The following is a 21,295-nucleotide window of genomic DNA, read 5'->3' as shown; positions in this document are numbered from 1 at the left end:
GCACCTATTTTTCATTCTATTTATTTTTCCTTCTATTTATTTTGAAGAAAGACTTCAATCCTGTTTTCTTGTTTAGCTCAGCTGAATAGCCCAAATCCAACAAAGCATTTGAACCCATTGCTTAATTTGAAATAAGTGCCTGAGTTACTAAATTACTCCTCAAGTGAAGTGACATGAGTAGGTCTCCTCACCTGCTTGCCTGGAGCAGCCCTAGAACACCAACCCTTTGCAGCAGAAAGCCTCTAGCAATACTCAAGATTCCCACCCCCATCACTCATGTGCACGTTTGTCAGGCATGGACTGCCCCTATCTGCTGCAGTGGCTGTTTGACACAGTTCCATTCCAGTGAGGAACTTGTCACTTGTCACCTCCTTGTCACTTCAATCTCAGGGCTAAAAGGATGGGAGTGTTGGATGCACATGTGTGCAGTTATACTTGCACGATTTCAAACACTTCAGAACTCATCTTGATGAGAACGTATTTTTAATTAATAATTTCTTAGCCAATATAGATCCCATTTTGCTGATCTCTAATAGACTTGGCGCTTCTTTTTTTTTTAATAAATCAGTAGTGTCACAAATCCATCATTCAAATATTTCAGTGCACTAAGTCTTCAAAAATGCTCTTACACTGTTAGAATACCTATTTGCCAGAAAAAGACTCCAGGAATGTTTTATATTATAAAGTGGCATGAAGAAAATATCACTATGTGCATCTAATTAAATAATACAGTATTTACATACCTTAAGACAGACAGAATAGAGTAAGAAACGAGGATAAAAATCTACTCAGTTGATAACATGGACAATAAGTAAGGCTCTCCAATGTAGGCAGAAAACAGCTGCTTTATCACTAGCAATTTATACATCAATTTACAGCTTAATAGCTACAGAGAAAAACAGAACAAAACATGAAAAAAGAGTTACCTCTGCAACCATAATTTTGCCACAATTTTTTATTATCAAAAATGCAGAATTCAATGAGGCAGTGCAAACACTCTGGTGTCATTGACACACGTTTCTCACTGCTTTGAAAAGAACCCTTGATATTACTTACCTTTGCTGAATTTTTATTTCCTATGCAGTGGTGAAGGGATTTGTGGGAGAGAGAGGAACACAGAAGCTTTAGACTGGCAACTGTTATGATTTATCATTCTTCCTAATGCATTAGAAAAACCTCAAATGAAATTCAAACTCTGAGTTAGAGCTCAAACTGAGGGAGAACAGCAGCTACTGGTTTTATCTATCTTCTTTATTTTTTAAAATGGTGTGGTCACCATCTCCTTCTGAAGTCCATAAAAATGGGTCAAAATATTATCAAGTCCTAATCCTATTTCCCACACCATAAATCTTTTCTGCTAGTGCATTCTATAAGAAGAGAAGGAAAACGGATGTTAGTTTTCAGTCAATGAAGAAAATCAGTCACTAATCAAACAGAGCTAACAGAGGTTGAGCACTATGTGTTCAGGCACATTTCACTTCAGTTTTCTGGGAGAGGAAGTCCTCTTGAACACCAGCTTTCCAGGTATATTTGCACTGTGTTGTGCTGTGGCAGGCAAGGCATTCGCTGTGTACGTGGAAAAATTAACATTAATATTCCAGCTATGCCAATTCCATCTCTAAACAAGATCTAGCTTCTTAACAGTGCACAAGAAAATTCCTTTAAACGTGCTCTCAATTGACTTATTACTTGAACAATGGCAAATTGCTGGGCTTACCATAGCAGTACAAACTCTAAATACATTTAGTATTCCGTTAACCACAGGTTCTTCTGCCTGCCTCAGGCATTGGAGGTCTGTGTCTCCTCCTGGTGTTTACAAGTTTATTCATACTAGACAATGACCAACTTCTCCACCACTTCAAATCATGGAAACTACAATTATTGTTCGTCTTCCACACGATTTTACCATATCAAATAAAAAGTTCATCTTGAGGAATCAAATAACAAAACAAAGTCAATACATATATCCTCCTTACTTTTTGTCACCTTTGTGATACCACTCACTTCTTTGCCAATCATTTTCTCCCAGGTTTAAAAAATAATGTCATTAAAAAACCTCACAGGATAGAAGAACAGACAAAAGGAAAAAAAGATTGCCTCAGAAATATTTAATAGACTATAAAAGTAGAGCAAGAGTGTAAAAGAATGGGAATAGATCAGTTGCAACACATATAAGACCTTCAACAGGGCAGACTTTTTGAGCAACAGAACAAAGAAACTTCTTGATTCAGTACAGTGCGTTCATTTGTCTTCCACAGAAACCAATCTGTCTGTCACCACAACTGCTTTACACTTTTATCTGAGTTCAGACTACAAACATTTGACTCCCTTCATTTCATGAGATTTGGTTGAAAAACTCTTGAGGCAAGATTCCTAAGTTTTCCTTTGAAGAGAGAAGAGTTAAACCGATGAAGAATATGCAGCATTAGAACAGTGATTTCCTAAGCAGTCTGATTCTTCTGATGGAACACCCTGAAGCACGAGTGTTGGATAAGTTTTCTCCAGAGCTGCACAAGGGAACCAGCTGGAAAAAACGGGCAGCACAGGAAAGAAAAATTTTGTATCTTCTTGCCTCCTGTGCAACTCGTTAAATCTGCACAAATAGCCAAATTTCTGCAGCCAGAACTGAGCATGCACTTGTATCCTCCTCTCCCAAAGCAGGAAAACACCACCTTATACATTGAACTACGAAGCAGCCTCCATGCTTGAAAAAAAAAGTATGTGTAGAGTGAAAAATTACCTGCATGCAAGAAATCATAGTAAGATTCTTCTCTCATTTAAGTTCCTCTTAAAATAGACTTAAATGAATTTTATGTGATGTGTACTTTATTTGTTCATTCCACAGATAAGAGGCAGAATTAACAGAGACAGAGGTCAGATTTGGAGTCAAGATCTATTAAGAGCCATTCTGTCTTTCAAGGTAAAACATAAAAAAATGTTATTTTAACTTACTACTACCTAAAGAAATACATACCCAAACCTTCTGATTCAAACAGGCAGGTATCATCCACGCCTACATCTCTGCACCAGGATAAGAAATTTGCTGTGTTGTCCCGTGCAAAAAAAGACCCTGAAGGAGCATTGGCTTTGCATGGAATCTTCCGAACTGGTAAAGTCTGAAAAACAGAAAATTCTCTATTTAGATAAATTGTACATGCTGGCATAACACTTAAGTATTACGAAATCAACATGTGGTTTTTGCACAGATGGGGGACTCTCACCACTGTATTGCCTTGGCCATTAAAGAATTCCAAGCAAAGCAGCGTGAGAAGGGAATTTAACAGCACCAAGTTCTCAACCACAAGATCTTTCCGAAAAGCATCATTATAGTCCATGCAATGTGAAGCTGAGAGTAGAACCAACATGAGTTACTTCTTAGGAATATTAGCAACTACAGTCTTGGGATTTACTGTTTGGCCCAGTTCAACGAATTTAAAAAAAAAAAAAATTAAAAAATTCATAAAGACAGACTTTAAACTGAACTTTTGCACAATTAAGGGTGAAGTAGTTTCACTTCTGAGCTAGGAGGGAATTAGAGCAAATAAATAAGTCTGTCTCCATCCTAACAACACACAGAAGCCCCCTGTGCACGACACAGAAATGTAAATTTAGCAGCTCCAAGGTCAAGGTCTAGCTAACACAGGCTCTCACTGCACCAGAGTAGTTCCATTTGCATGATTTTGATATCAGAGAGGATGCAACTGATACAGCATCAATATCTGAACCAGAGTAATTACCACAGCAATCATTTTGCTCATAATGGTACCTTTATTGAGACATACACAAAGAAGATTGTAGCACTTAGTTCTCACTTAACGTTTCTTTCCATCAAATAAAAAGTAGCCTTAATTCATGGTAAAATGCTCGTTCCTAGGTCTGCTTCCAAATTTCTGTCCTTAACAGTCCAAAAAAAAAAAAAATAATTATCAGAAATGTGGAGAGGGGAAAACAAAAAAGAGACACAGGAGTAGGCTTCTCTTTAAATAGCTTTTAGAAGCATAAAAATGTCAGTATTTAAAGACAGCTTAGAAGGAATTTATCTATTATATTAGACACAGCAATGATGTAATGGCAGAATACCTCTACATGAACAGAGCTACTCACCACTATTTACCCAACCAACCAAATAAACTGCAAATAAAACAACTGCAGGGATAAACACCATTCTACTTATTTTATTGATACGTCAATGGGAACTTACAAATTGTCTCAGATATATAAACATGTCTTACAGATCTATGTATTTAGAACTCTTCCTCAAATCACCATCTAACTGTCATTCCCCCATGATTCTTACTCCAATTACATGATTTACACTTCCTTGCTTGTCAAAAATTATGCCTACGGTTCAAAATATTTACAAGGAGACATAAATACTTTTCTATAAGGTATTACAAAACACTGACCAGTTTAAAATGATATTTTAAAGAAAAATCCAAGTAAACCTTGTGTCACAGACACCATATTGCCTCCTAGACCATCCTGGAACAAGGCAGAGGAAGGAGGAAGAAAGCAGGGAAGTAAAAACAGTTATTCGCTAATCCAGAAAAAATAAAAAACTATGAAACCTGAATTCTTTCAAGGGGCTCTAGATATGGAAAAACCTTACAGATCAGAGCACAATGAAGTTTTTTAAACGTTATTTTTACCCCCTTTCTGTTCTTCTGAGGGAAAGAAAAAAAAAAAAGAGGGGAGAAATGCTCAGTTCCTCACAGAAGAGAGATTTTCTTTTCAAAAAAAAACCCCTAATAAAAAGCTGTTAGCACTAGGCACATTTCTAGACTAGCACCCTTTTCACATCACACTAATTTCTTCGAAGAAACAATGAATATCTGTATCCTGAGGCAAATTCTTATTATACTCTACAGACTGCTTCACACGTTGAATTTCATTTTGTTGACTCAGTCTTTATGAAGAAGTAATGTAGCATTTGTCTGTCTCTGTCTGCCCCTATATCCTTTCCCAGGAGATTTTAATTGGACAAGTCTAACACCCTTAAAAGAGCGCCCACTTCTTCTAAAAGGAGTCACATAAAAGTCTCTGGCAGCCTGTTGGAGGAAGGTCAACTAGTCCAGCCTGCATTCAGAGGAAAGCTGTCAAAACAAGACTTCTGTTTGATCATTTTCTACTAAATCTTACACAAAACATTTAAGAAACCTTAAAGAAGTTCCTTCTTCAAGATAATTTTGGAGAGGTCTAAGCTGACCTTATGTCCTCTAGTCCAGAAGATGAACAGGCACTGAGGGCAGGGATGTTTGACTGGCACAAAGCAAGATGGGAAAGGGGTTGGAGAGCAGCAGGAGTTGGGCTGTGCCATGAGGGAAAATAAACCAGGAGCCAAGGGTGACCCCAGTACAGGCAGTGGCACCCCTCACTGGCAATGGTGCAGTCCTGACAGCAACTATTGTGTGGATTTTAGTGTTTCAGTGGAATCAGTTCCTTCAGAAATACCCAGCTGGTTTATAATTAACCCCGAATTGTCAGTAGATTCAAAGAGGTGCCATTTCACAGCACCGTATCTTAATCTAGTTACATAAAACATCCACTGTACCTACAACACATTTGATTCTCACAGAATCACATGACCAGCAGCTTAACAACATGACAAATCAAACAGAATGAACTTCTTTTCTGATATCGTCCCTGCTTGGACCAGATTATCTGAAGTGGATGTTGAACCAACTGAGTAAATAGGTCAAGGGGACCAAACAAATTATATCTGGCACAACTGTACTCTTTGGAATTTTTGATTGATTATGTCCAATTTAAAGCACAAATCCTGGATTAACAGCACTGCGACAGGAAGAAGATTACAAGAAGCCAGCTCCAGTATTCCTGGCACTTGCAGACCTGTGCATAAGGTATTTCAGAGAGCTTGGAAAGGAAATAAGGCTACATTTACTTTACATGTGAGAGCAGACTTGCAGTGTCAGATCATGTCACCTCCCAGCTCCCCCTTCAGTTCTCATCTCTGGATTTTCCACAGTGTCCATGTGTTACTTTGCTCTCAGCCTTGCCTTTGCAGAAAACTAGCAAGTCTTCTCTGAGAAAAAAGCTGTTTCTAATGCCAAGAACAGCTCAGAAGGGGATTACAGGTGAATCATACTGGGTTTGTTTGCTTCCACTCACTTCTCCAACTCCAGATGATCCTATGCCTTTAAACTGCCACTCCTGATAAACAGCCTATATTCTTTCATGTCCTGCTAAGGGTATTAAACACTGTTCTGGAAGTCTGTGATAAACCACTCACTATTTCAGAACATCTGAACAACAACAACAAAAAAAGCCCCCAACCCAAGCCAAGCAACAACAACCAAAAATTACTGTGCTACAAGACCGGTGGCTGCCATCTGGCAATCAGAGCAGACTTGGACTCGGGATGGGCACAACCCATCTGCTCTCCTGGGCCCTGGGCCCACTGGGCACAAAGAAGCCCACAGCACTGGTCCAGGAGATCAGGAGCTGCTCCTTGGCCCAGACTCCTTCAGCAGTACACAGGCAGCTAGAAGTGAGGAGGTAGCCAGGAGAACCTGCACTGCCTTTCTTTTGAGGAGCCATTGGGAAGGCCTTGCAATGCCTGGCAGGAATGCAGAAACTTCTATTTTCCCTCTGGGTTACTGCTGCTCCCCAGTCCTAATAACACATTAATCCATCTGGTTCTAAATATTTTATATCTTCTGATTTAGGTATATCGCAATGACTGAATAGAGAATTTCTTTCAAGAAGACCAATTCAGAACAGATGGTTTATGTGCCAGAAATCATCTGAAATTTCAGGCACCTAACAGACTATCCACAAATTATGTTTCTATACCTTGACAAGTAAGATAGACTTTAAACACAGCTGGTTAACTCGGTTTCACTATGAAGTTTAGACATTCATGGAACTTGTAACATTTCTTTTACAATTTTAAGGATTACAGTGTCTTTTAGAAGTACATTTTTGGTACAGAACACCACAGTTAACTAAGCAGATTTGTGATGTTCTCTAATTTTATAGTGACAGGAAAAATATTTGATTAACAGATGTTCTAAACATCTCAGAAGTGACAAACACCCAAATGTAAAAACAAGACATACCCTGGGACACAGAAGGGAAAACCCCCTACATTACTGAAGGACAAAAAAAAAAAAAAAAAAAAAAAGCTTTAAGTAATTTTTCTGGAGCAAATACTACACACATAAATATCCATGGCATCACATGATCTCACTAAAATGCAGCACTCTAAATTTGGTCCCATTTCCCACAATATTAGGGTCTTGTTGAAGAGAACAGCAAAAAAACCCTACCCTCTTTTCTGTTCAATAATAGCACCACCAGGTTTATCATACAAATCACAGGGAAATACTCATATTTTCTTATCACCCAATGAATTTTCCTACCACCTTTTAAATAGAAGTCCACTTTTTTTTTTAATATTTCCAAAACTGCCGCTGTAACGTTCAAATGAAAGCTCTTATTTAAGAAAGGTTTCGTGCACGAATACTTTTTACTGATTTGTATAAATGGCCTGACTATTTCAAAAGTGCTTTCTAACAGATCATTCTGAAGTAATTAGGTTTCCATATGGCAGAACTGACTTTTGTTGACATAGTATAGTATAACCGCAGTTGCTTTGAAACAGCAGTGGCCGCAATTACTCCTATCAAATATCATGAAAACAATTCCCCAGTCACACTCCTTTTACAATCTTGTCTTGTTGACGTGCATGCATGTGGTTTAATGCAGGATGTGAAAGTGTGAGTGAAACATATGATGCAATCCTGGAAAAATGCTGTCAGGTTCACTTCTGAACCCAAAAGGGAGTCTCTTACACTGATGCTCTGAAATCGCACGGAAAAATGTATTTTCGTACTGCTTTTTTCAAAACAAGGGTTCACGAATACATTTTGAAAAAAACCCGTTTATTTATAGAAGACTTAAGACTTGAGCCAGATTTTGAAGATTCCTAGTCATATTTCCCCCTGTGAATAGGTGATTTCACAACTTTTTGAACTGTCACTTATGCTTGAATAAAAAGAAAAAGCAATTTCATCTGCTATGAAAAAGGGTTACAGTCACCTAGGTACTCACAGGAAAAATTTGCCTGTGTCTCCTGATGACCTACATTTACCAAAATGGGGAGGGAATTATGCTATGCAGTAGCTGACTGCAGGGGTGTCTCTTGTTTGGCCATTTAGTGTTACACATTTCCTACTGAAATGTGATCATATCAGCTAGATAGAACATGTACCTGGTTTGGAACTTTTTACAATTTTGCCTTTAACTTAGCTCTATGGCCACTAGCAACTCCTTTTTCTTTTGCAATTCTTCCCTCATTTTGCTCAGGTATTCTTGGAAAAGCCCTCCTTCCCTTATAAAAATCTAAATTAGCTCTTTAGGATAGGGAATGCAAAAGAGCAGCTCTGCCACAATCTTCTCTGTAAAAGTTATTTTGCTCTGTCTTTTATTAATTTGTTAAACATAACTGAACTGGGGCTCGTTGCTACAAGAACTTACTCTTATTGAGCTGTTACAATTCCCCTCACTACAGAGTGACAATACCACTAGATCATCCTTTATTCAGTTGCTGTTCTTAATTCTTCAGGAACTCAAACATAAAATACTTCAGATCCCATTTATAAATCACAAAAGGGGTGTTTAGACACTTGTTTCAGCAAGGGAAAATTAAGTTTACCTGAGACTACTTTGCAGTTCCAAAATCCAGGTTTTGGAAAGCACCATGAAGTATGAACTAAACATTAAATTAATGAAACTAATATCTACAAGGTAAAAGAACTACTCCTTAGCAAGGTGGGCCTAGTTTTGTTTTCTCCCTACCCCGTTTAGTATGGAATACTTTTCAAATATAACAACTGGACCAACAGTGAAAAGAATGTGCTAAATGCATAGGTAAAATAGATAGAAGGAACTCTGAATTTTGAAATACATACATAGAATTTAAAAGCATTTCCCACTAGAAAAAGAAAAAAAAAGCTAAGAAAAGAAATATAAATCCTTCAGCCCTTATAAAGCTGAAAAATTAAAGTTAAAACCCAGGAAAACTGAAAATGTGAAAACTCAATATGGAAGTTTTGAAGACTTAGGAGAGAGCAATAACAATTGCCAAACTTTTCAACAGCCATGGAACTAGGAACAACTTTGTCATGACAAACTTCTAGATCAATGAAAAATAACATTGCACTTATAACAAAGAAAGCACCCTTAAGCAATTCACTTAACAAGTGGCAAAACATTGTCCTTTGGTGAAATACAGTCTTTACATAGGCACATTAAGTCCTGTAGAAATATGTAATTTTAATGCAAGAACAGATTGGATTTCAAGTTTAAAGATCATGTGTTGACCAGATTTTTACCCTATGTAAACACTGCAGAGATCATCAAAAGCCAAAAATCACTCATTAGCAACTTCCTAGATTCTAAGAAAGCACTTGTGGATACTTTGGAATCCCTAGCAGATTTGTGATATGCCAATAAAAATAATTAACATGATCAAGGCTCTACATAAACATACAGACCACAGCGTTCAAATAAATACAGAACTAAGTGAATGCTTTAGCCATGGAAATAAGTGTCAAAGTAGAATACATTGTCCCACATGGCATTAGTTCTTAAGAGTAAGCATAGATGGAGAATAAGCTTAATTTAAAAACAATACAGTTTTAAAAGTTAAGAATTTTTTTCATGGCTTTGTTCTTCGTAGTGCTCTGTCCAAGACACACATTACTCATCACACAGCCAAAGACTGGTTATTTAAAAAAAGACAGCATTAATAGTTATGAAAAACTAATTTAACAGAAACACTGCAACTTCCACTTCTAGCAGCACGTCAGAAAGCCAAGGAATACAAGAGACAATTCCATCCACACACAATGCACTGCACAACTGGGATCCCCAGCAAATAATGCCAGAAAGCAGCAATGCAGGAGCTTCATTCACCAGCTGAAGCACATTTGACTATTTGACTGGTAAGTAATTTAAATGTGGTTTAGGGGCACGTGCATTGTCAACATATGGTGACAAAAATCACGATGTCTGTCAAGAGTCAGAAGGCCACCTCTGAGAGCCTGGATAACACAGAGACATCCACAACCAGCAATCTTGCACTGGAGAGCACAACTAAAAGAAGCTGATAAAAGAGAGCCCATCTAAACAAGATGCCAGACTCTGCTCCTGCCCACTCCATTTGTGTAGCTGAGGACAGGATTAAGTCACTATAGTCCAAAGACTTGGGGAGGTCTATAAATTGACTTGCAAAACTTCCAGACATCTAACTCTTAACATATCTATGCCTACTGACAAGTTCATTTTTATTAATGCCTTCCAAAATCTTGAAGAAGCAGCTCACAAACTCCAGGCATGTACACACCAAAAATTAAAAGCCACTGCTCCCACTCCTCTATGCGCTGAAATTGTAGCAGGTCAAATGCAAAAATCAAAGGTGGATGGTTTTTTTTTTCTTTTTTTTTTCTAATGCTGTAACAGCATTAAAGAGAATGACTACAATTAAATATCGCTAAAAGAGAGAGACTGCAATTTAAAAAGTTTTAAAACCTTACTAAGATTTTATAAACAGAAAATAAGAGAGAGACACTAAGTCATGTCAAAGACCTCCCTCCGGTGTTCCTGAAAACAGGGATTCAGCAGTTCATTCCCATTCAGTGAGTGTTCTGTACCTTTTCTTTAGATCTCTGGGTTTCAGAATTAATGTTTAACGGGGATTTTTAAAATTGGCATTTCATAATAGGCTTCTTCAATAATATTTGATTAGAACAGAATGGGGCAATTCTCCCAGTTACTCTTTCAGAGGGCAATTACACCTTATCTTTGACAGATGAATCTGAGTTTTCCCCATCACAACATAAGAAATCAGAACTGAATCAGCCTAGAGTTTGTTGAAGAATCCTAGTTTCTGAATTTTCCTCATTTATATTGCAATTAAATGAGAAAAAATAGGAGGGTTGCATTTGTTTGTGGCATTGTCACACAGCAAAACTTGTGAATGAACGAACATGCCAACTACATGAATAAGGAGCAATCTTTCCATGAGATCTTAAAATATTTCCCTGAGATAGAAATGGCCAGATCTGGGTGAATTTTCATGGGACATATTTTGGAAACCATCTTATTAACCCACAATTATGTTTTATGAAACATCATAGTCTTAAAGGGGACACGATTCTCTGAAAATAAAGTATGAAAAATACCAGATTTTGACAAAACCAACTAATTTCAGTCACAGAAACTTCAAAATCACGTTTCCCCCTTAATCATTCCAGAAGAACCCAAGCTAAGGACAAGGCTTCAAAACATTTCAGCCTCAATGGTTGAAGTCCATCAAAACACATTACAGTTGTAATGTAAAATTTCATACTGAAAGACGTTTCCATAATTTCACCAAGGGCGTGGTCAAATAACCAAGATATTTCTTTGGTCTGTGGGATTAGAGTGGATAACCTTCCACTGGCAGTCTGAATAACAAGCTTAAGGAGCCATTCCAACTCCTTGATGGAATATACAACGGAGGGTATGGTGCTGTGTTACCATCCTGCTGCTTCTGCCTCTTCCACCTGGTTTTCTCTCAAGGTTCAGTCTCGCCCTTAGTGACCTTTTGGAGCGGGAGGCAGGGCGGGGGTTTCCCAGGCCTTTCTGTAAGATTAGTTCCAAATGGTGCTTCACCTCCCATGAGACAAGCGTCAAGGAAGACAGTGATAAACATCTAGGCAGTCTAAACAAGGATGGAATTCTTTGAGATGCATTATCTGTTTGCTTTTTGGATTTCCAGATGTTCAACAAAGACAACACAGTTTTTATGCAGACGCCGAAAACATTCGGGAAGAATTTAACAGGTAATTGCTGCTTGGGAAAACTGGACAGGAAACAAAATTAGCCCTATGATTATTATATGGAAAGATTATTTCTTCTGACACCACTAAATCACTCCAACTGCATATCATGCTTGGTGAGGGAAAGGTAGATAGGTGGAAAATTTGTGTGTTCCACCCTCTGTTTCTCAGCAAGCAGAGAAGAAAAGCTTCTGCACAGAAAGGTATGGCTTTTCCTATCTTGCAACAACCAGGAGCCAGGGAAGGAGATTTAGGAAAAACAGGCAAGGAAAAAGAATCAACTTGTGAAGACATGGAAACAAACGTTCCAGAAATCCTGATTCAATACTTGCATCTTATATATTATTTATACAAACCTTTTTATCGGTTGTGGTAGTAGGAAACATCTATGACATCAGAAAAGAGGCTGCAAAACCACATGTGCCCCTTTTGTGTACAGTTTTGTACACAAAACTGTAATCCAAACCACAAATAATTAAAACAAAAATAAAGAAAAGAAACAACAATTACAGTTTGCTCATGCTTCTCAAAACTAGGTAAGACTTTCAAGAACAGCCATAATAAAGCTGATGTGTTATTAGACAAACAGAGGTAGCTGCATTTATGGAAGTATTCCAAAGCCCTGTATGCTCATTTTTAAGAAAAATTATATCTTTGTCTTTATGATAAAGAATCTGAATTTCTGTGAGTTTTCCAATTAGAAACCACAAGGAAACTGCTTGAGCCGTGGGAATTCTAAGCAGGAGTAGAACTTAAAAACACCTGTGATTTGAAAAACGTGTTGGAATCTCTAATCTACACAGCCAAATTTCTAAACCAGCCTTAAAGCAACCTCTAAAGCTGTGAACAAAACTTCACTGTGTACTTGAAGCATTTGGGGCCAATTTGCATATACAAAGACAAATGGGAATATATGTTTATTTTAAAGAAATTAGACATAATTATATCTATAAATTGATGTGTGTGCCTCAAAGTAATGTCTGTTTTCTTCTTCTGCATTGCAGTCATCATTTATGTTCATTGTTTCCATTGTTTCAGAAATTTTGGCTCATTATTTAAGTTCAAGACTCACTATTGGTAAATGCACCAAATTCTGTAGTTCTTGCTTATTCATTATTCCCTAAAAACCACTAACACTAACTTTGACCTAGGAATTGCACAATTAAACTGAAGACAGTTGGTCTAAATTATGTTTTCTCAAACTTTGAAATACATATGGTTATTTCCATACAAGTCCCTAATCTTACATTTCTGTTCCAGACTATTCCTAATAGTCTAAGCAAAAAGCCACGAAAAAAGATCTGTTAGAAAGATTTTTACAGTTTGCTTTAAAGATTTAACAAAATAAATAACAGGAATGTTGCAACACATTTCACATAAGAGGCAAAATCCAGCAAATCTAAAATCAGCTGTTTATAAAATTTCTCTCAGAAAACTGAAGTAATGGTAAAATGCTATGAAAACTTATGGGCTTAATACAAATTTTATGAAGTGTTTAAGTATTAGCATTACATACAAAACCAAAGTTAATTAAACATCTCTGGAAAAAGCTTTGAGATGTTTTCTAGTTAAATGATATTCTTGGAAATCAAAGTTCAGTCCTCTTGACCTGATTTGCAGTCTGAATCATTACAATATTTTCCAAAGCAGGAGCTATGTGCTTAAATCTTCTCTGCTTTTCCCCTGACAACGACCTTGTGATGCAAATTCTGGTTATTCCTGCAATGTTAAATAGGTGCAGAGAGAGGGATGTGCAGCAGAATCCCTGCCTCAGGTTCACTGACAGCAGCAAGGCCAGTCCACGGCAGAGATTAATTGTGCTCTAGCCAAAGAAGAGAACAAACCATGCTTTCCCAAGGACAAGAAGTACCAGTGGGAAGAACAGTCTGGAGAGACATGATGTCTCAGTGCTCCTTCCAGGACTGTACAGCTCTGCCTCCAACAGCGTGTGTGGCTTAAAGTGCACTGAAACCCTTCTAAGTAGTTCTTCAGTGTATTCACCTGGAAGGTGCCAGGCACACAAACACATAATATCCTAGAATTGTTCAGAAATCTCCTTTCATAGTCTGGTGGGAACCTTTACTCTATCCTACCGTGCAATCCTCCTGCAAGCATAAACTTTAGCTGTAGGAGTTATTTGTTGAGGCATAGAAGGTTTGTGCACGTGACCCACTGAAGGCGAATCTTACAGTATCTGCAAGAAACCTGGCAGCAATCTAGGAGGAGCTCAGCAAGCCATTGACATGTCTGAGAAAGGTACAAGGAAATCTCCAACAAACAGCTTTACAGTCTTGTGGAAATGATTCCTTCCAGATGGATTAGCACTTGTGAGTCATTTCGCAAGATTATTCTTTTCCTCTCATATCCACATCAGTCTGCCACTACGAAGATTAATACACAGAAAGACAATGCTGTATTTTTTTTTATTCCTCCCAAGTAACTGAGAGCCATATCTATATTGTAATATGATTAGAAATTGGCTCCAGAAGCTTTTATTGCAAAATAAGTCTCCAGGAAAGTGCAAGTGTGCAGACAAGAAAATTGCTGCCCTAGACCACAAAGAATCTGTTCATAGCCTAACAATTCCTGCAATCCTATCCATGCAATTCTCAGCTGGAGAGTCAGATTTATAACTTACAGGGGGCACCAGAACATGGCTCTGCTGCAGCTGAGGACTCTTTACACTGGGCAGACAGGTTCAGGGAACCAAGTTTACAGAATGTTGTATATCCATCCCATCTATAGCATGGGATAACCTTGGGAAACTGAAGCCTACAGTATAAATAAAAACACCATATAGAAACACCAGCTCAGACTTTCAGCTTGGCCATCTGGGGCCTAAAAGCAAGATCCAGATTCCAGATCCAATTCTGAACCACTGGTGCAGATTCTCTACTTTAGGAGGACAGAGTTCCCTACCTTTGCTTGTGGCCCCATTGCAGGGCAGACACAAAGCTGTTTGAAGCAGTACACCCACAAGCAAAGATCTTTCTCTCATCTACATTTAGAGAACCATAAGCTTCCATGTTTCTTGTAAATGACCAGAGTTAAATACAATTTTTTTTCATAATGGGAACTACCTAATAGGAATCACGGCTCACCAAATGAGGCAGCAATAGCCAAAGTGCTCAAAGCTCTTTACAATGTTCACAAATCAAGCTACTATTTTACAGTGAAGAGTATTCCTAGGTTACAGATGTAGAAAGTGAAAGCCCAGATATGTATTCTCCCAAAAGCAAACAGTAAGTTTATAGCTGAGATGGGAAAATACTGGGCCTCCAGTTTATGATCTTGCTCTTTTGCCACCAGCCCCTTCTTCCAACATTGCCAGAATTCAGGTCAATCCCCTGGATTTTCAAGTCCTGTAGTTTACAGGATTCTGCCTCTACTTCCACAGATATACATAACTGTCTCTAGAAGCAAAAACAGCTTGAAATTTAAACCAGAGTTTTCAGTTGTGAAATGGCTGAATTGTTTCACCTTTGAAAAATTCAACTTCAACATTAGAACTTAACTAAAGGCAAAAAAAAATCCATCCCAAATAGTTGTTTAGCTCTCTTAATTGTAACTCTCAAAAATGTATAATGTGGCTCTCAAAGTCACCAGGCCAAAAGTCTCACCTGATGTGAACCTGCATGACTGTGAGAAGCCAATGCTGCCACAGTGATCCACACTCACCAAGTATCAGATTTGCCAAGTACCTTTCAGAGGACCAAGTGAAAGCTTTGGATACAGAAAAATTGCAAAATACACTTCAGGTACTATGACTATGGGTAAGATGTGGACAGAATCTCCTAATATTAGGATATACATGAATGTATATTTGCAGAAATTACTATTTCATGGACAGCTTCATGGAAGTGGATGTGCACATCCAAGGACACAGTTTACTCACTTTTTTCTACACGACAGCTCAGTGAACATTCAGTTTAATCTTATTAAATCAGTCCCCATGGAAAGAATAAAATTAAATGCCTATTTGAATTAATAATTCTAGAAGTTCAGAAATATTTGCACTTGGATTGATTTTTTGTACTTACTTCTATTTCTTTTATTGGCCAAATCAATAGATACTAGCTTCCTGAAAATGAGGCTAAATTTTATGTTCCAATTGATTATTCATAAGTATTTATAAGAGGGATTTGACTTGAAATTGAACTGATTAGCCTCTGAGAACTTGGAGAAAAAGGATAATTAAAGCTTCAACCTGTTTTCATTCACCATGAAAACATAGTTTTGAATGAAAAGTTCATAAATATATAGGCAGCTTCAAGGATGGTGGACAGACTACTATGCCCTACCTATAAAAATGGTAACAACCATTAACACAAGCCCTGCCTATAAAAATGGTACCAACTATTAACACAATTTATTTATGTTTATTTTAAAATCTTAATTAATGGTCCTACTAAACTAAACTAAATCAAATCAAATGTGGGCTCTGTGCACACTGCACATGACTTGATGCTCTGAATTTGTTTGTACAGCTGTGAAATTCTCAAATTAACTATCTGTCAGGAAAAGTAAAATACTGGCAGGAGAGCGTGGAGATGAAATCCAAGCCAGTGGGAGAAAATTACAAAATGGCATCCTGTGACATGAATGACTTTTATGGAATAACTGCTGCTATAATAATAAGTCTGTAATTTCTAGACAGTTGATCATTAGCAGGAGCAGCAGCACAGGTAGTTCCAACAACTTACTACCATACAAATCTTGAGCATTTATTAAGACTGATAGAAGTCATCTCCTTGCCATTTTATAAGTGTACATGGTTGGGTTTATTTATGACTGTAAAAATCTCCAAAAAGAGGAAAAAAGGACTTCTTAAAAAATACATCATATACTCCCACCAGTCTAACACTGCCCTCCCTGTTAAAAAAGTCCATTTTCATTTAAAACTCAAAAGTTTTGTCTGTCTCTAGCAAAGGATCATCAATGTTTTCAGAATGATCAGGTTTTGTTAGCATGGTTTAGCTGCTTAAAAAATTTAACTTCAAATAACTTCTTAGAAGTTTGACTCTTGTGAAAGGATAGAGTTGCCTTTGTCTACTTGCACAACCAGCTGGGTAATCATCCCCAGGAAACAGTTAACACACAGAACATGAGAGTGACTCTCATACTTTCTGAAGTTCCAACAATTTTCACCTATAGGGACTTCCTCATCTGAGTGGGGTTCCTGTGTATTCAGCCTTCCAAGAAATCTCTCTTCCATCACCTTATTAGTGTTTACTGGAATCCAGGTAAATTTTAACAGTCTTTGACAGGAATTGTCCAACTGGTTTGTAAACAATTCTCCCCCTTTTGCTTGTCTGGCTTCTGCTACCTTCATTCAGTGTCCTGTAGTCTCTGTGTAGAAACTGAACTTCTACCACACCTTCCTCATTTTGCAGATTCTGTCATATGCCTCTTTTTTCACACTCAGGAGTCCTAATCTACTCAGTCACTCATACAAGACAACTCCATTATCTCCTTCATACATAAAAGTTACAACTGCATCCCCTTCCTCTGCCTCTTAAGAAACTACTTTTGCATTGAACACCATTTAATCTCTTCAGTCTCTTAAAGCTGTATTTCCACATTATGTTACCAGCAGTTTCCTATGTATTTTGAAAATTCCCCCAGTGTCCACAAGTGTCTCCACTTGACACAAAAAGGAAGTGTTATTATCAACATGCCTTTCAGATTTGGAAAACAAAGTATTTTGGGAGGCAAAACTCTTTTCTGGTTTCTGCTTTCCCAATGTATTCCACACTCAAAAAGGCTGCTGCTGACCTAGGGGCTTTTCCTGAAATCTGAAGAAAGTTCAGTGTTCCCTAATAAGAAAGGGAATGATACAGTTTAGTTAACAAACAAACTGCAAAACTAACAGTGACTAGAAATATATTGCACAAGTTAACCCAGAAGCAAAAGGGGTTTAGCCTCTGCTATTTTGTAGAGCACTGCATTATGAATTTAAGGAATCATGGCAAACAGCTGATGAGTCAGTGCATGCAGTATTAGCTTTTAATGTCTACTTACATCTGTTGCTATAGCTGCTAAACTGGCCAGACAGCCCCAAAGAGCTGCCCAATGAATTCATGATCACTAGTACATATCAGTCAGAACAGGATATTTCATCTTCCTATCTTTGTTTAAGACAAAACTAAACCTAAAATATTGCATGGAGCTTTTCCATCTAGGAAGATGTTCACATAAAAAAATAATTAAAAGTTACATATACGGATAGAAAAGTAAGTTATCTATTTTGATAGGAGCTGAACTCAACACAACTCAGCAGCTTCTTCCAGTCATTGGGGCACCTAGGTAAAAGGCCATGTTTCTGTTTTCCTGGGCAGAGAAACGGTCAAATGGCTTCAAAATTACATATATATTATTAATAGGGTGCAAAATAATTATTCAGGGGAAGATTGTGGAATTCTTACTGTGCTAAATTTCATACAGTATAATCTTCTCATAAATTTCCTTGGCACCACAAGTCAGATTTTTCAATGTGTAGGCTAGTCCTATTGCCTAAGACTGCTACACAGGGAACTAAAATCTGAAAGGATGAAGAGCTTCCTAATAGTCTACAATGACATAAATCTATTATTCTGCCATTTCTTTGAATTCTTACTATAATAAATATGAAACAATATACATAGAGAAAATAGCAGCAGAACAGATTTTTTTTTAATTGCATTGTCAGTTATACCAGTTTGACAAATAAAAGACCAACAAATCTAAGTAATGACAACACACGTGACTGCACATGTCTAATCAGCTTCTAATGTAATTTAGGCTCAAAAACAAATACAAGTAACCCTTCTTTCTGCCTAAGCTAGTTCCTAGATTGCCATAGGTGTTTTCTCACTTGGAAGCTACCATGGCACAGGTGAAGACAATATTATAAAGATCATATTATAAAGAGGAACTCAGAAGTCAACCAGTACCTCTACTAAACAAGCCCTGATTATTATTTGAAATAGGAAACATGACAACTTCTTCTGCAACAACAATTATGAACTTGGAACCAAGAAAAACAACAGGTGCAACTGGCACAAGGCTGACAGTTCTCAGAACAGCTGATAAAATTCATGCTGTACCCTAATTTCTGCTACAGATAAGTTATGAAAACATCAAAGATAAAAGATGCATTATGTTCTTGGGCTCATTTTTACCTGCTTTTTATTTACCTGTTTTAGCTTTCAAGGAAGATGTACCTGAATGCACAAGAAAAATAGAAAGTTTCACAATAAATGTTTTAATGTGTCGACCCTTTAATTCAACTTCTCCCAGAAACAGAATCGCTGCACTCTTGAGTCTCTCCCAGTAAGACTGTCCTATGAAAATAATTTAAAGGAAAGAGAGGTTGCATTCAAGCAAGATCTTAACCTGATCTTTCCAAAACTCTTCAGGATCTTCTCAGTTTCACATTTTCTACATCATTCCTGCACCTTTTTGTTGAAACCTCTTCCAGTACACCAACAGGACCTTCAAACTTGAGGCACCAAAACTAACTATAGAGTTTTATTACTGGCCTCCCTGGAGCTGTTTTTGGAGGAAAAGACACCTCCCACAGCTACTTAATATTCCCCTTGCAAATAAATGCAAGGATCACATTTTCTCCTTTAGCTACTGCTAGATCTTGTTCTGTCTTATCCTCCACATATTACAAGTAGTTTTTTTGAGTAACTGCTTTGCATAGTTACCTTAATAATTACCAGACAAGCATTATTTCCCCCACCTTTATACAGTTGTTCTTCTACACAGAGCAATTACCTCCCCGCTCTTTTGCAGAATCTCCACACGTGAAATCTCTTAACGGTGCAAAAAGAAGTTCAGTACCAAACCAAAAAAGTTCAGATACCCCAGATACTGATATTGCACACTAGAACATTGACCATCACTTACTCTGCCAGGCTTGTTTGCATCAAAGCTGTTTTCTTTAAACTTCTCCTGCAGGGTCTCAGCTAACCGGCAAAGCAAGGCTCCGTTATCCAATTTCTCCATAAAGGTTTCTGCTGTTATTTCTCTACCTGAACAGCAAACAGAGAGTTAACATGGCAGAAAGCATGCAATAGTACAGACTGCATTTGTGTGAAAAGAGAAAATCAATAGAAACCTCAACAATAATTTGCAATACACTTTAACTGAAAAACTTGTATTACTTTGAATATTTAGTGAATAACCTCACTACTACTCCACCTGTAGATATACAGAAAATCATGAAAAAAACATGCTTTTTTTTTTTGGAGAAGGCATGTGATATTTGAAAAATAATTCTAGCATATCAGACTCCATGTATTTCACTTTACTTATGGAAATCCAGTGGTTTTAACACAATATTTTCAAAGACAGTCTACAGCAGGCAAATGGTTCACACCAGTGTGCACGTGTAGCTATAGCATAAGAGTTGCTAACAGTTTATTTTGTAGCAGAAGCAGAAAATCTTGTCAAGAAGGAAAGGACTACATTTTTTTAGAAGACTCTTAAGACTTGGTCCTGCAAGAAGTACACAAGATACTACAGTTACTGCAACGCTCCTATGAAAGTCCTTTTTCAGAAATAAAGTTAGGTACATAAGAAAAAAAGGGAGTGAAATTTCATGTCATGCATCTAGTTGCCACACGGATTAAAATCTGCACTCCAAGAACGAAGGCAAAATACTCTGATTTCAAAATATATCAATTACTACATCATCCTGTATGACACTATTTCAGCTACCACAAACTGTCCTCCTTGCTACAGCAGACCAGACAACCTTACAATACAATGTAATTACACACCCCTGGAAGAGGAGATTCCAAGTCTCATGATGAGATGTGCATGTTCATCAGACTGGGCAGGCCAGACCAGAAAGAAATCATTTACCATCCTAGATTAAACTTTCAGGATCCTTACATCATTTTCAGGTAAAAATATTCCTAATTCTTACTGAAGGTTTTTAATTTTCACGTTTCTACCAAAAAATGTGCTTTCTCTTTGGAGCTTTTTTGACTAGCAGCTGTATTTTTCAGCCCTCTTAACTTCCACTAATATCAAGAGAGCATCAGGGACTAATTATTTCTCCTTCTATTAAGATAGGATATTTTTCCCCCCCAATATTTATATATGTCATTTAGAAACAGGAATAACGCTATTAACTCATTTTTCACAGACTGTCACACAGCACACGTTAGTAACAATAGTCTACCCTGTCAAAAAAAAAAAAAGAAAAATATTCAAAAACTGAAGTTAGAGTGGTTCCCCACCTCATCCAGATCCACTTCTGCTTCCATGAGATGTCTGGAAACTGAAAACTTTATTCTGTTTAGAACAGGTTCACTGCATTTTTTTAGTCAAAATGAAAAAAAAAAAAGGAAAAGTGAAAAAGTGAAGTAAAACTTTTCTACATCTTTTGCTCAGAAGAGAGGGAAAAAACTTACAAAAATGAAGTAGATAAAAAATTAAAACTGAACTTCTTGCTG

General features: G+C 37.4%; 1 protein-coding gene across 2 annotated transcripts in view; it reads right to left on the bottom strand.

Annotated features, from left to right (window-relative positions):
- GAS2 (growth arrest specific 2) overlaps positions 1-21,295 on the bottom strand; it is an 84,209-nt gene that overhangs the window by 46,419 nt on the left and 16,495 nt on the right. For both annotated transcript variants that reach the window (XM_027732424.2, XM_039385988.1), the window contains exons 3-4: positions 19,740-19,864; positions 2,975-3,116 (exon numbers count right to left, since the gene is read on the bottom strand). In XM_027732424.2, the coding sequence (XP_027588225.1) occupies positions 2,975-3,116; positions 19,740-19,864 (267 nt within the window). The remainder of the gene's footprint in view (positions 1-2,974; positions 3,117-19,739; positions 19,865-21,295) is intronic.

The sequence above is a fragment of the Pipra filicauda genome, unplaced genomic scaffold (genome assembly GCF_003945595.2).
Source record: "Pipra filicauda isolate LSUMZ 115617 unplaced genomic scaffold, ASM394559v2 scaffold45_size4122338_pilon, whole genome shotgun sequence".
Lineage (NCBI taxonomy): Eukaryota > Metazoa > Chordata > Aves > Passeriformes > Pipridae > Pipra > Pipra filicauda.
This window is presented reverse-complemented; position numbering and strand designations above follow the sequence as displayed.